Genomic DNA, 16262 nt, shown 5'->3' with positions numbered 1-16262 from the left:
CCACACCTTGACCTCTACTTAGTTCACATCTGTGTGGTCATCTCCAGTATATAGTATATACAGCAAGTCCATAAATATGTCATATTTATGGACTTGCACATAGGGGTTATACCCAGGAGTTATTAACAGTCCCACAATCACGTATGTGCAGGCAGAGGATTTCTTTGTCAGAGAATGACTGTACTTCGCCAAACTTCAGTTCACTTGACTCGATTACCACTTGAATATCAGTTCCATCAGTGTTTTAGACTCCCTGGTAGCAAGCCCAGCATGACATACCTGAGAATGTCAGTGAGGAAGTTGTTTATTGCTGTAAGTGATTACAAGGTGCACAAGTTTTAAAAATGTTCTTATAAATTCTGAATTAGCACAAAATTAAGTTTCATAATTTGTCAGCTCATTGTTTTCAAATTTGAAGCAGTAGATGTTTTTCATTCAGCTTTGTCAATTTCGTCATGTGTGAAACTTGGCAGAGCTATTCTGAAAGAATGTTATTGTAACAGATTCTGAGGCTATGACTATTTGAATTTTTAAAAAAAGTCCATCTTCCTGTTTATTGTTTTTATTGTATTTTTTACCATTTAGAATTCCATAGCTGCTTTTTTTTTTAAATTGACATTATTTAATATATGTTCCATTTAATAATTTGGCACGTTTTTATGACTTTTTTTAAAATTGTGCTTAATTTCGAACCTATAAAATGCATCTTAGAATTTTTTTTGTGCACACTTTGGAACACCCTATATATATAAAGTAACCTTACAAAAAAAAAAAAAAAAAGTCCTTCCATATAAAGAGAGACAGGAAAACTAAGTAATGGAGTTTTGTAGGGATTGATTGATTTGGGGGTGCCGGAGAAAAACAGACTGCGTGAAAATGCTAAACTATAGACACCTCTTACTACATATCATCAGTTTTCACATGATATAGCAGTCATCCAATAGCAAACAAAACTATCATCTGGATTATAATAAAATGTTGTCAGCTAAATGCCATTGTTAAAGATGATGACCTCGGAACAGAGGAAAGATGACCAGAAGTTAGCAGGTGCAAAGATTTGGTGCACTGCAGCAGAAAATTAGTAATTGCACAGGTGTTAAGCACTTAATTTGAAATGGCATGTTACAAAATGACTGATAATAAAATTAAACAAAGAGAATAAAATTAAACAGTGGGAGAGAAGGACATCTTATTGAGACATTTTCTTCATCAGCCATAGCAAAAACAGCCGGATCATTTGTTACTTGACTTGGATTGCATGCTTTCAAAGGAATTGCTGAATTTATGATTCTTGTAGGAGCACTAAATAAACAAAACGTAAGTGTAATTCGGTAGTTTTTCTCAAATCTGTTACATGACAATTCCTTAAAGGTTTTCATTTGCATTAGTAGGGTATATGAGGCAAGAAAGCACGCTTATATAGCATTAGCCAAAAAAAAAAAAAAAAATTACCCTTTTCATTTCACCCATCCATTTATTCCAAATGTTTGTCTACTTCTGCCTAGAACTTATTTAAGTTACTGACCTCCACTACAACAGATAGAGGTTTGTTCCAACTATCAACCACCCTTTGACTAAAGGAGAATTTCCACACAGCTGTAATTATTATTATTATTATTATTATGGTACAAGGAAGCCTTGAGGCTTATGCTGCACCAGCCAAAAAAGTTCCTGAGAGAGGAATTGCCAAGAAAGAGAAGAATGATGATATCCAGCTCAGGACCCCTGGGTGTGTCAAGCCCCTACTCTACAATTGTCTTTCCTCAATTTGAATTAATGCCCCCTCAGGGTAATCAGAGCAAGAGGAAGAATCCCATTACCATTGAGCTTACTCAATCCATTCAAGTCCTTATACACCTCAATTAGATCACCTCACAGGTGCCTAGTCTCCAGAAGCTGCAATTTGCAGAATTAAGCCTTTCTTTGTAACAACAACCATTTATTCCACTCACCAATCTTATTGCCCTTCTTTGTGCTCGTTCTAGCAGCTCTACATCTTCCTAAAATGAGACCTCCAGACCTGTATACAGTACTCAAGGTGTGGCCTGACCATTGCATTATACAGTGGGACAATCACCCCTTATTCTTGCTAGCAAAATTCCTGTATATCATTGACAAGACACTGTGAGCTACCCTTGCAGCCTTTTTGCACTGCTCAGGAAACTCATACTGACTGCACAATTACCCCAGGTCCTTTTTATTTTCCACTACCCTGAGTGTAGTACCACCCAGTTGATATGTTACTCTAGGGTGATTGCTACCCATATGCTGTACTTTACATTTGTCAATTTTTAACTTGTTGCCACCTCTCAGCCCATCTGCTCAACTTTTCCAGATCCTGTTGCAGTAGCATATTATCATTAACAACCCTGTCAACCTTCATATTGTCTGCAAACTTAGACATTAACCCTGATATACCTTCATTGAAATCAGTGATAAATACACAAAACAACAATGGGCCCAGCACCGAACCCTGGGGGACTCCACTAATAACAGTAGTCTATGGAGAGCATTATCCATTTATTACCACTCTCTGCTGTCTCCCACTCAACCATCTCTTTATCCATTGCAGTAGCATGCCCTTAATTCCACACTGCTCCAATTTGTACAGTAGTCATCTATGTGCAACAGTATCAAAAGCTTTCCTGAAATCCAAGTATATGATATCAAAATTATTCTTTGCATCCAATTACTTTGTGACCACATCATAGTATACAGTCAAATTTGTCAAACAAGACTTCTCCTTAACTAACCAATGCTGTGTCTGAACTATAACTGCAGTCTTGTCTAGATGATCCTGTATCACTTCCTTAACCAGTGACTCCATTATTTTCCTGGAACAGAAGTTAGACTAACAGATTAACTGTGTCACCCTTTGTGAATTGGGGACACATTTTCACATCTCCAGTCCTTGGGGACATCCCATGAGTCCAAGGATACTTTCATAATTATGGCTAAGGGTTTGCTTACTTCCTTTGCTGCTTCCTTTAATATAACTTGATAGTTCCCGTCCACCCCAGATGTCTTCCTTTTGTTTAACCTCAAAAATTTCTCCTACACCTTGCTCTCAGTTATTACAAAATTACATAGCTCCTTGTTAGAGTTTGATAAACTTCTGGCATTCCCCTTCTTCAATAACTCCTCATGTGTGTAGATGCAAAATACTAATTCAGTTTATCAGGTACCTGAGCATAATCATCAATAGTCAAACCATCTATGTTAAGTGGACCAATCTGATTCATTCCTTTCCTTTCCTTCTAGTGTTTACATAAGTAAAGAAGTCTTTGCTTCCTTTGCCAAAAATTGCTCGTAATCTCCCTTCGCCCACCTAACCTTTTTTGTGACTTGATTACAGACTAGCTTATATCTGCCATAGGCTTCTGTATCTCCTGATAATTTATATACATCCTATGCATTTTTTATTCTCTGCCACAAGCCGCATTAATTCATCTGATATCCATTTAGGCCTACACCTTGAACAGTATTTCTTAGTTTGTATGAAAAGCCAAGATTAAGTTCCTGAAGGCTTCCCATTTAGAATTCACTGTTGGTAACATCAGTTGAGGTCAAGTGGATGGTTCAAAGGTCAAGTGGACGGTTACCTCCTCACATAGGTAACCGTCCACTTGACCATTGAATTTATTTAAACTATCAGCCCCAACTACCCATGAAGGCAACCTGTTTCAGCGATCAGTGACTCCCTGGCAACCCAAAGGTCGCAGGTTCGAATCCCGCCTCGGGCTTGGATCAAAGTACTGCAAAAACCCTGGATGATGCATTATGGCCACAGAAGCCGATGCGCCAACAACTACCAAAAAAAAAAAAAAAATCAGTGACCCGCTCATTGAGATGAAAAGAAAACTTCCTGTTGTCTGGTCTAAACCTCTTTCCCGTGTAATTTTAATTTATGCCCATCAGTTTTGGAATTCTCAATAACAGTGAAAATTCCGCCTTCATTAATTGTCCTAATCTCTCTCAGAGCCTTATAAACCTCGATCAGGTCACCTCTGAGGTGCTTGGTTGCCAAGCTCTGTAGCCCACATATACGGTGTCTTTCCTCATATGGTCACCCCTTTGCCAATCTCCCCATGCAAGTTGTCCATCTTTGGACCCTTTCAAGAATCTCAGTGTCTTTTTTCAGATGAAGTCTCCATACTTGAACACAGTATTCCAAATGTGATGTTACAATTGCTTTATGCAGTGCCGCTATGACCCCCATATCTCTACCTGATAATGTTTGATAAATCATTGATAGGACACCACGAGCTTTCCTGGCTGCATGTTTACACTGCTCAAAAAGCTTCATATCTGCCCATATTGTAATTCCCAGATTCCTTTCTTCCTCTACTGTTTTTAATTCAAAATAAATTATATGCCATCAAGTCTATAATTTATTTTGGGGCTGCTATTCTCCAAGTGTATTAAAACGTAGCTGCCACATTTCTGATCATTCTTGCAGCCTATTCACTTCATCCTGAAGGAATGAACCAATCTTTACATTTTCTACAAATTTTGACATGGTAAAAAAAAAAAAAAGTAAAGTGCAGCCATTATCAACCCACTGCAGGGTGGAAGCCTCCTCAACAATTCATGCTGAGGGAAATGGACCATAATCTGCCACGCTGGTCCAGTGCGGGTTGGCAGATCGACCGTATTCAGCAGTCAGGGGCTTGAACCCCGGTCTACTCAAAGAGCGTGTGCTACTGCACTCCCGCTCCTGCCCACTCGGCTACGGAATGGTACTGATCATTAACTATTCTACCAATCTTTGTCATCTACAAATTTTGACATCAAGCCTTCTATCCCATCCACTATGTCATTAACAAAAACCAGAAACAACAGTGCTTCAAGAACTGATACTTCAGGGACCCCACTTCTGGTTTAACACCAATCTGAAGAATGTCCATTAATCACAACCATCTATCTTAGAATTTTTCCAGTAACCCCAACTTGTTCCAGCTTATACAATAATCTCTAATGAAAGACTGAGTCAAATGCCTTACTAAAATTCAAATAAACTGTATCAAAATTGTTCCCTATATCCAGCTCATGAGTATCTGTGTTACAATAGCTTACTAAGTTAGTTGAACATGATTTTCACTTAGCAGAAACCATGTTGCATATTATTCAGAATTCCATAACTATTTGGACTTGGCTCATCATGGCCTTAGTCACCCATGTGCCATAAAAACCAAACCAAAATATATAACTATCTAAATGTCCCTGGATTGCACTCTTAATCATCAGTGGTAAGGAAAATCTCTTCTAACATTTTTCCTATCACTGAAGTTAGACTAACCAGCCTGTAGTTATCAACTTCGCCCTTAGAACTACCTTTATGTATTAGTGATACTCTGGCACTTCTCCAATCTATCCAAAGAAATCTATCCCAAGTCAAAAGATGCACTCATAATTAATTTCAGTGGTGCATTACGCTCCCTGGGTGGCCCTATGCCCTTTTGCGTGGTGGCTCACCCCACCACCCACTTTTAACTCCCACCCTCTGGACGTCTGTCACCACCAAATACAGAGGATGCGGAAAGGTCAGGGAATGACCACCGCATATCCCGGAGCAATATGGCCTTAGATGCTAATGCTACTAAAAAAAAAAAAAAACCCACCCTCTGGACCAGAATGGGCGTCCTCTACCATGGGTAGATGCTGCCCATTACTGTTTCCCCTTTCAAATCAGGTGGATGCCTCAACTACTGCTCTCCCCCTCTGTTCTCTACCTCTTTTATCCCACCCTCTTCCTAACTCCCTATTATCTCCTTGCCAGTAAAAAATATTTTTTTTTTTTTTTTTTTTTGTGCTCACTTTGGATGCCTAGGCTACCTCAGGGAAATGTGAATTGGGTGAGTTGAGTGAGTGAACAAATGAATTTGGAAAAATTCATTTGTTCACTCACTCAACTCATTTGGAATTTGGAAAACTTTTTCCCCAAGGGGACACCACGTTTCTGCTAGCCTGCAGAGCTTTCTTCTCTCCTAATGTGTCCTGGCCTGCCTCCCCAGGGCGGTGATGGAAACTGGGGGTGTTAGTGGCTCTCCACAGGCCCCTGAGGGTAAGTGGCCAGAGGAGCAATAAACCCACACTAATACTTCACAAAACACACACTAACACACATCCTGGCCTTATGTAGAGTATTGTATTCTACACAGTAAAAATGCAGAGTCGGGGGAACCCTCCAGTGCCACCAGACAAAAAACACTGTGTGATTGCTACCTGGCAATAGTTCTATTTTAAGCCCTGTAATGTTGTCTAATTCATGAGTGATGATGAGGTCAAGAATATTCTCTCCCCTAGTATTATCTCTGACATGCTGGTACAAATAATCATCATCTAGGTTATTTGTAAAAATTTTTCCCCAAAGGGGCACCACATTTCTGTTAGCCCTATTATATCAGCATTAGTTGTCCTAACCAGGAATTCAAATTCAGCCATTTTATTGACAACACTCCTGACATTACTATAGAAGTTATTTAGGCTTGTTTCCCTATCTTTCACATCCTGCTCATTTGAAACATTGCTGCAGTCAGAACATCTTGTCAACATCTGCTGTGGTAACAAAGAAGAATTCTTAAGGTGAGTGCAAGATTACTTCATCCCATATCATCAGATAAACGTGGATCTATATTGCCCATCTCTCCACGAACTAGCAGTTTTCCTGAACGCTTAAGGTATCCTCAATGGTACTGACAAAAATCCTTGCACCACCTTTTGTAGAGATAGTATTCAAATGAATACTATCTCTACAAAATAGATTCCTTCTATCCACAATTGCAGACCATGCTGATAATTTCCCCATAGAGTCTTGCAGATTCCCTCAAGTCTAGTTAATCCACAAGGATTTCAGCATATAATTCCTTCTATTGTGTCTGGGCAGAATTGCATACACATTCTTACTTAACTTGCTGACCGGGCTAGAACCTATGGTACATAGTACCGTGCATGGGTTGAAGGATAAGTATGGGGGGAGGGGGATGCCGGAAACTTTGCTCTAGAGACTAAACATGGGTTTCACCACTTCAAGCCTCCAATAAGCAAAGTGGTGGTATTTAACCGGTTGATGAAAGTCATCTACCACCTGGGTGTGGGTGGACAGGGAAATTTTGAGCCAGTTTGGTGTGACATAAGCAATGGGAAAGCAAAATTTTAGAGTAGAAGTGTGTTATAGGCCTAATCCCTCTGATGAGTACAACAAATAACTGTAGAGATCAATAGAATGCACTAGTAAATCAGATTGTCTTATAATGGGGGATTTTAACTTCCCAGATATATAGACTGGAACTTGTGGGTTGCTCACTCGCACACAGCAATACTTTTGTGGATTTATTGGATGATTGTTTTCTACAGCAGCATGTTCAAGAATCAACCAGAGGGAGTAATACTCTTGATCTGATTATGAACAGTGATTATTCATGCATTAAGATTCTGCAAATAAAGGAACCGCTAGGTGGCGGTCATCACAGTGTACTGATGTGGGATTTACTCAAAGGTGTAAAGGGAAGAGTTTTCACTTTCGTAAAAGTGACTACAGTGGTCTGACAGGTTTTAAATTCCATATGGTGGGACCAACTGATAATGTTACCAACAGCAAATTCTAAATGGGAAGCATTCAACAAATTAATCTTTCAAGCTACTAACCTTTTCATGGCAACTAAGAAATACTGTTCAAGGTTTGGGCCTAAATGGATGTCAGATGAACTAGACTCATAGCAGAGAAGAAAAATGCATGAGATACATATAAATTATGAGGAGACACAGATGGCTACGGTAGATATAAAATAATCTGTAATCAAGACACAAAGGAGGTTAGGCAAGCAAAGGTAGATTGCAAGAATTCTTTGGCAAAGGGTGCAAAGAAAAACAAAACAATAAAGACTACTTTACTTAAACTCTAGAAGGAAGGGGATGAATCAGATTGGTTCACTTGATATCGATGGTTGTTGATGTTGAATTGATGTTGAAGGTTCAATAGTTGATGATTCTGCTGTGGTAGCTAACAAACTGAATGAGTATTTTGCATCTGCATTCACACATGAGGAATTCTCTAGGGAAGGGGAGGCAGAAGCCTATCAAAAACTAACAGGGGGTTAAATGATTCTGTAATAACTGAGAGCAAAGTGGAGGGAAAATTGTTGAAGTTTAATCATAAGAAAGGCACCTGGTTGGATGGGAACAATCCAGTTGTATTAAAGAAAGCAGCTAAGGAAGTAAGCAGGACCTTAACCATGATTATGAGGGCATCCTTGGACTCTGGGGAAGTCCCTACTTACTGGAGTTGTGCAGATGTATCCCCAATTCACAAATGGGGATCAAAGGTTGACCTGAATAATTGCAGATCTGTTAGTTTAACTTCTTTTCTTGGGAAAATAATGGAGTCACTGGTTAAAGAAGCACTGCAGGATCATCTAGACAAGTTATAGTTCACACAGCATGGCTTTGGTAAGGGGAAATCTTGTCTGGCCAAACTGATTGGATACTATGGTGTGATTACAAAGGAACTGGGTGAAAAAAATATTTTTGATATCATATATTTAGATTTCAGGAAAGCTTTTGACACTGTTGTGCATGGAAGACTATTGTACAAATTGGAGCAGAATGGTATTAAGGGTAAGTTGCTACAATGGATAAAAGGATGGATAAGTGGGAGAAGACAGAGGGTGGTAATCAGTGGGTTCTGCTCTTCGTGGACTAATGTTAGTAGTGGAGTTCCACAGGGTTCGGTGTTGGATCCATTGTTGTTTTGTTTATTTATCAATGATATTGATGAAGGTATATCAGGCTTATTGTTGAAGTTTGCAGATGATACAAAGGTTGGCAGGGTTGTTAATGACAGTAATGGCAGTGTGCTACTGCAACAGGATCTAGATAATTTGGGCAGATGGGCTAAGAAGTGGCAACTGAAGTTTAACCTTGACGAATGCAAAGTACTGCATATGGGTTGGAGTAACCCAAGAAAAAAGTACCAACTGTGTGGTACTACACTTAAGGTGGTAGAAAATGAAAAAGACCTGGGAGTAATTGTGCAGCAATGCAGATATGCTGCCAGGGAGGTCATGGGGTTTTGTCAATGATATATAGGAATTTTGCTAGCAGGGAAAAGGAGGTGATTGTCCCTCTGTATAAGGCAATGGTCAGGCCACGCCTTGAGTACTTCGTACAGGTCTGGAGGCCTCATTTTAGGAAGGATGTAGATTTGCTTGAGCGTGTACAGAGAAGGGCAACAAGATTGGTGAGGGTAATGAAGGGATCCTCTTACCAAGATAGGCCTAAGTTCTGCAAATTGCAGTGGCTGGAGACTAGGCACTGTGCGGTGATCTGATTGAGGTGTATAAGGCCTTGAATGGGTTGAGCACGCTGAATTCTGATGGGATCCTTACACTGGTTCAGATTACGAACCTAAAGGGGCATAAATTCAAATTAAGAAAAGACAGATGTAGAATAGATGTAAGGAAATTTGCCTTTAGCCAGTGGGTGGTTAATTGCTGGAACCAACTTCCATCTGTCGTGGAAGTTGATAGGTTGAATAAATTTAAGGAGGAACTGGACAGGCATTTGGAGTGAATGGTGTGATTTTTTTTTTTTTTTTTTGCTGATGCTGCATAAGCTCATACACTTGCTTTCTTATTACATTCCACTATTACTACTACCATGACCAGTGGTTGACACGATGATCTTGACAGTTATTACTTGTTGCATATGCCACATCTGTTTGATCTCATGGCTTAGGTTCGTGTACTTCCTGATTTTTTTCTCCGTGGGCTTTCTGCAGGTTGGCTATCTCTATGTCAATCAGATAGGTAACTTTTTCCTTCTTTTCCATAAGGGTTGTGTCCAGTCTGTTGTGCGAATTGTCTTATCTGTTATTATGGCGTGGTCCCAGTACAGCTTGTGGATTGGGGTCTCTAGTACTTATTATGATGATGAATATCCTGTGTACTTAACAAACCATTCTGTTATTATTATTATTTATTTATTTTTTTTTTTGAAAGACTTACTCCATGTGTCATGAGCCTGTTGTATAGACTGTCGCTTCTGACAATTAGATACATACCACTCGTTGCATTTATGCCACTTTTTTGCAAAGTAACGTAAACAGATAAATAAATAATATACTTGGTGGGGTTGAATTAAAAACAGTGGAGGAGGAAAGGGATCTGGGAATTACAATATGGGCACATATGAAGCTTTGTAAACAGTGTAAACAGGCAGCTAGGAAAGCCCATGGTGTTCTATCAATGATTTATCAGACCTTATCCTGTAAAGATAAGGAGGCCATAATCCCACTGTATAAGGCAATTATAAGACCACCTTTGGAATACTACATTCTGATATGGAGACCTCATCTGAAAAAAAGATATTGAGCTTTTTGAAAGGGTCCAAAGACAGGCAACTTGAATGGTGAGAGTCACAGAAGGACAACCGTATGAGGGAAGACTTGTGGGCTACAGAGCTTGGCAACCAGGCACTTCAGAGGTGACCTGATTGAGGTTTACAAGGATTTGAGAGGGATTAGTAAAATGAATGAAAGTGGAATTCTCACTGTTATAAAGAATTCCAGAGCTAGTGGTCATAAAATACAGGGGTTTAGATTAGATTATAGGAAGTTTCTTTTAGCCAGCGAGTCATTGATTGCTGGAAGATGTTTCCCTTGCAGGTAGTTGAGGCTAACAGTTTGAATAAATTCGAAGGTCAGTTAGATCAACCTGTGGGAGGAGGGAAGCATATAATTTGTGTTTTCTTATCTACTCTTTTTTTTTTGCCAGTGCAAAAAAAGCCTGTGGCTTCCTTGCACTATGGCAAATACTATTACTAATTACTAACAGTAATTATGTTTACTGAGAAAAACAATGTTATTGCAGCTCCCATTGCTGTCTTACTTGAAACATTAATATGATAATGTGAACTGTTTTTCAGAATATTTGCCAGTAAGAGCTAAAAACTCTACCTTGCAACATAAACCAAAAAACATCAAGTGAAATGTTTTGTTTAACAGACTTCTGTGATAAATATAAACCAAAATGAATAATGCATGAACAAAAATATTTTTACAAGGAAATTGACTATACTAACACTTAATATTTAAAAAGTACAACAATGAGTATTTAGGTGGGAATATAAAGATTTTTACAAATTTTTTAAAAAATTTCTGTTTGTTATATGAGTTCTCTTTTCATATCCGTTTAAAATGTTATGCTTTATTATATTTGCATTACTGTATTTTTCAGAACTGTTCACCCTCTATAATGTAATGAAAGAAATAAAAGGCTTTTCTATTTCCTTCATTTAATAGAGCAGCTTAACTATCTTTTAGATAGTTTCATGAAACAGCAGGGTAAAACCTGCTTATTAACTATGTAATACAGAGCCATCTCATGGAGCTTAAACAAATAAGCAGTTTGATCCACCACAAACTGTTTATTTGTTTAAGGCAGATCTCATGGCCGTTTAAATAGTTATTGATGCCAAACTAACCAATAGTACATCAAAAAATTAAAGCACCCAAAACTGTTGTATCTTTCCTTGAATGGTTAAGTTAAGATGAATATTGAATAAAGACTTTGAAACCCCATTTTAGAAACATCGTTTATCTGTTAGAAAGGGTGCAGAGAAGAGCAACATGTTTAGTTAAGGGCATAAAAGGTCAACTAATTAAAGAATTTAAAAGGGTTGGATAAATTAAACACAGATGGCATCTTTACATTTAATCGTATGATATATATATTAAGGGATATAAATTTTAATTTAGAGGACATAATTTTACAGTAGACGTTCGAAATTTTTTCTTTAGTCAATAAATGATACTGTTGGCATGAACTTCCACATGCTCCTGTAGAGGAGGAAACCAGAAGATTATCTGAATTTAAAGAGATATTGAGAAAAAAAAAAAAAAACTTGAAAGAAATACTTTACTTGAGGAAGGTGCCATTGGTGTAGTTATTGCCCCCCCCTTTTACTAATGAAACATAAGCTTGCTTTCTTATATCATTTTGCAAGTACTGCTATTAACCATAGATGGTGACTGATCACTGAGCCATTCTTTCTCTATTATACTTGAGAATTTGTCAGACCAAACTTATATAGGGTGTCTCAAAAATATTGGTACAAACGTTTAGGGGAAGTAGGTAACATCTAAAGGAATGTGAATCGCATAGGAACCCATAACCGGAAACGTCACTGTAAGTCTGTAGACGGCACTGTTCATCAGTTTCCTAGAGGGAAAATTTCTGGTTTACTCATTCAAGCAGTAATCGTCGCATGAACAGCATGCATTGATATATGAACTGTGAGCTGGCAGACATGCACCTAGTGTATGGATTGGTGCCTCCGTAGCCAGGTGGGAAGGAGCAGCAGTGCGTAGCCCATGCTTCTTGATTAGACCGGGGTTTGAGCCTGTCACCACCAAATACGGAGGATGCAGAAAGGTCAGGGAACGACCACTGCATATTCCCGGAGCAATATGGCTTTAGTTGCTAATGCTCCTAAAAACCAAAATAACAACAACAGTGTATGGATTAGCAGAGGGCAATGGACGAGCAGCTCGACGAATTTATGGAGACAGACATGTACCGGACCACCATTTGTTTGCGCATGTGTATCAAAATTTGTGCGATTATGGGTCATTTAGAAGTAACAGGAGTAGTGCGGGCAGACCACGTTCGACGAGAACTCCCGCCATGGAAGAAAGTGTGTTGAATGCCATCCAGAATAATCCTACTACCAGCACACGTGCCGTTGCCTCTGCCTTAGGAGTGTCTCATTGCAGTGTACAGCGTGTCTGGCACGACAATTCCTTACACCCTTTCATCTCCAAAGGGTTCAGTTACTGCTCCCCCAAGATCATCCTGCACGTGTGACTTTTGCCCAGTGGTTTCTCCAAGAAAGTGTTCAAGACTTGAAATTTCCATCCTATGTTTTGTTCACGGATGAGGCTTATTTCACTCGGGAAGGCTTATTCAATCAGCACAATGCTCATGTGTGGGCTCATGACAACCCACATGGTGTGCGCCCCCATGCGGCACAACATGGGGGCGCACACAACATCGCTTTGCAATAAATGTATGGGCAGGTATGGTCGGTGACTGCTTAGTCGGCCCATACCTGTTACCATCCCGCATGAACTCTGCTAAATATCCGATCTTTCTTGAACAAGTTCTACCAGGGTTACTTTACGATGTTCCAGCAAATGTGAGATGCAGCATTTGGTTTCAACACGGCGGGACACCTGCCCATTATGGAAGGTGTGTTCGTGGCGTCGATGGATTGGCTGTGGTGGACCCGTTGCCTGGCTCCACGCTCACCTGATTTATCAAGCCTTGATTTCTTTCTGTGGGGAAGGGGGGGTCCCCTCAAATCTATCGTGCATGAATCGCCTGTGGAGACAGAAATGGATCTCGTGGAGAGACTCGTGTGCTGTTGCTACTGTCAAAGAAACTCCAGGTATGTTCGACCATGTCCGCCAATCCATGCTGCATCGGTGTCATGCATGCATTGCGTCTCATGGTGGAACCTTCAAGCATCTGTTGTATCATCATGAAATGCATCCATATCGTACTCAATTGTTAATATTATGTCAAATAAATGTTTGCCACTAATTACTGTCTTGTGTCATTTCTGCTTCTTTTGCCTCTGCTACTACTTTCCTGTGACGTTTCTGGCTATGGGTTCCTATGCGATTCACATTCCTTTAGATGTTACCTACCTCCCCTAAACGTTTGTACCAATATTTTTGAGACACCCTGTATAGAGAAATCCTAAAATTGCTACTTATATGTTTAGGGATAATTTAATGTAGACCGTTCCCCTCAGTTATATTTGCACATAGGTTACCTCCAAAGCTGCTTTCAAATTTAGTTACTTTTATGCCCAGTTCTGCATGTTAATTTACCATTTTTTTTTTTTTTTTTTTTTTTTTTTTTTTTAATTCCTTATTTGAAGTGTAAAATTATTTTCATTTATGAAACAATTTATGTTGGATTGAGAAAAACAATCATTCTAGGTGAAGGATAATGCCAATATGAGTCGTTTAGTGGAGCAACAAGAAATAAAGATTACAGAACTAGAAGACAACTTAAGTCAGATACAAGACCAAGAAGTTAACAAGGGAAACTTGCTTGAAACAATGCAGAGTGACAAAGTTGCAGCTAGTAGAGCCATGGCTCAAAACAAAGAATTGAAAAAGCAATTAGAAGAGTTGCAAAATGGATTTGTGAAAATGGCAAGTTGATTTTCATTATCATTTTATTTTATATTCATAAAGGTAACTGGTTGATAACACTAGTCAACAAATTTTCAATATTTCTTTGTTTCTTTGATGAAAGTATTTTTTCTGTATTGTTTTGCAAGTGCGAAGTTAAGAAATCAGTTTAAAAATTATTTTGCTCAAGTTTTGATAATACCTGCTGCCTTATATTTTTATAATATGCTACATAGGCCTGAAACAGGATAAATGAAGAATATCCACCGTACTGTTTTAATATATCTTATATTGAAAAACATGTTATATTATTAAAAACTTTACTATAGCATTTCAAAATAATAAAAATTGATATATTTTTAGTTATTGAAAAAGAACATATTAAATTACATTGATTAAATCACTTGAATTCACATTTTATGCTTCTTTGCCTGTCTTTTTTTTAACCCACATCTGTGGCATCTCTTGTAAAATCCAGCAATAGTCAGCTAGCATTGCAGAGTTTCATTTACCTTGGTATTGCTTCTCCATTACGAAGATGTCCTGATGGAATTTCTTGCCCCTCTCATCACTTAATGCACCACAGTTGTCTGGGAAAAAATCCAAATCAAATATATTTTTAATGACATGTTGCAGCCTAATTTATGGTATGATGACAGAAGGTTTCTCGCATGCTGTTTATAGTTATCTACTTTGTTGTTTCCCAGAAAGCTTGTTGCTTTAAGTTTGAAAGCATTCCAGGTCACTGTTACAGGCTCTGCAAAAACGATAAGTGTTTACCTGTTATTTACATGATTGTTATTTTATATTGTACTTAATATGTAGTCATATAGTTATAGTTACGCTGGTTATTTTTTATTTTTAATTTAGATAAAGAGTTTTTGTGGATTTTACTTACGATAGGTAAAACCGTTATTTCGTTCCATTTTTGTAGCCATTGTTTTTGGATATAGTGGTAGGGAATTCAAATTTTTTAATTGAGGTAGCTAGGTAGCTCTAACGCATAATTATATAGTAATACGCTTCACTGTTTCTATTTAATAGTTTCTATTCAAATACTACTGACATTTAATTTATTGATTTTTTTAAATTTAAACTACCATGCCCCAAACTAGAGCAGCAAAGCAACGGGCACAAAGTGGCAGGAGTGCTGTGATTCGGGGGAGAACTGAGGGGGGCAATTCTCCAACGCATCACAGCCTAAAGAAATGTGCAACTTGTGAAATGTTTGCCGAACTCTCTGGAACGGAACATGATATTGCCATGGGGGATGTCTTTGTGTGTGCGCGATGCAAGGAGTGTATCGAAATCAGGCAACAACTGAGCGTTCTTATGGGCCTATATGAGAGCTTGAAGGACAGGGTGGATGCCCTCGAAGGAAGTAAATTGAGGGGCCCATCAAGCTCTCAGCTGCCCACATCAACGCCAGAGCTTGCACTTGGTCATCACGCAACACAGCGGCAACCCCTAAGGCAGAATGCGCTGGTCCCACAGGAACTAGTTGTTGTTGGTGACTCTATTGTCAGGGAAACGGGGAACATCCTTTGTAAAAAGGATAGGTGGAACAGGACCAGGGTATGTCTGCCAGGGGCAAAGGTTGATGACGTTGTAGAGCGGATATCATCTTTCAAGGGCACAAAAGGTGATATAGTTGTACACGTTGGCACTAATGATATTAAGAGTAGGAGACCGGCGGAATTACTCAACAAGTACAGGTCACTGTTGAAAAAAAGCCGTGAAATAGGGTTGAATTTGAAAGTGTCTGCAATTCTACCCAGACACGATAGGAGGGAGTACATGATGAGAGCCTTGTCGATCAATTCGGCCCTGGAAGGATTGTGCAAGGCTCAAGGGGTAGAATTTTTTTCAGCCTGGACTGTACTTGTTAACAGGAGAGATTGCTTCTACAGGGATGGGATACACTTAAATAGAAAGGGTGCAAGAATATTTGCTGATGCTATCGAGGCAGTGTTAGGTGGGTCGGAAAACTGCTAGTTTGGGGGGATACAAAGACTAATAGTTTAACAGTAACCGCAGGCAGAGGTGAAGGTGATTCTTG

General features: G+C 39.0%; 1 protein-coding gene across 2 annotated transcripts in view; it reads left to right on the top strand.

The window, feature by feature from the left end:
- Positions 1 to 16262, top strand: part of LOC150087336 (golgin subfamily A member 2-like) — a 436198-nt gene that overhangs the window by 219803 nt on the left and 200133 nt on the right. For both annotated transcript variants that reach the window (XM_090371141.1, XM_090371142.1), the window contains one exon: positions 14006 to 14224. In XM_090371141.1, coding sequence (XP_090227267.1) covers positions 14006 to 14224 — 219 coding nt within the window. The remainder of the gene's footprint in view (positions 1 to 14005; positions 14225 to 16262) is intronic.

The sequence above is a fragment of the Mastigoproctus giganteus genome, chromosome 4 (genome assembly GCF_048544385.1).
Source record: "Mastigoproctus giganteus isolate SK-2022 chromosome 4, ASM4854438v1, whole genome shotgun sequence".
Lineage (NCBI taxonomy): Eukaryota > Metazoa > Arthropoda > Arachnida > Uropygi > Thelyphonidae > Mastigoproctus > Mastigoproctus giganteus.
Note: the sequence above shows the minus strand (reverse complement) of the source record. Positions and strands in the feature narration are given on the sequence as shown.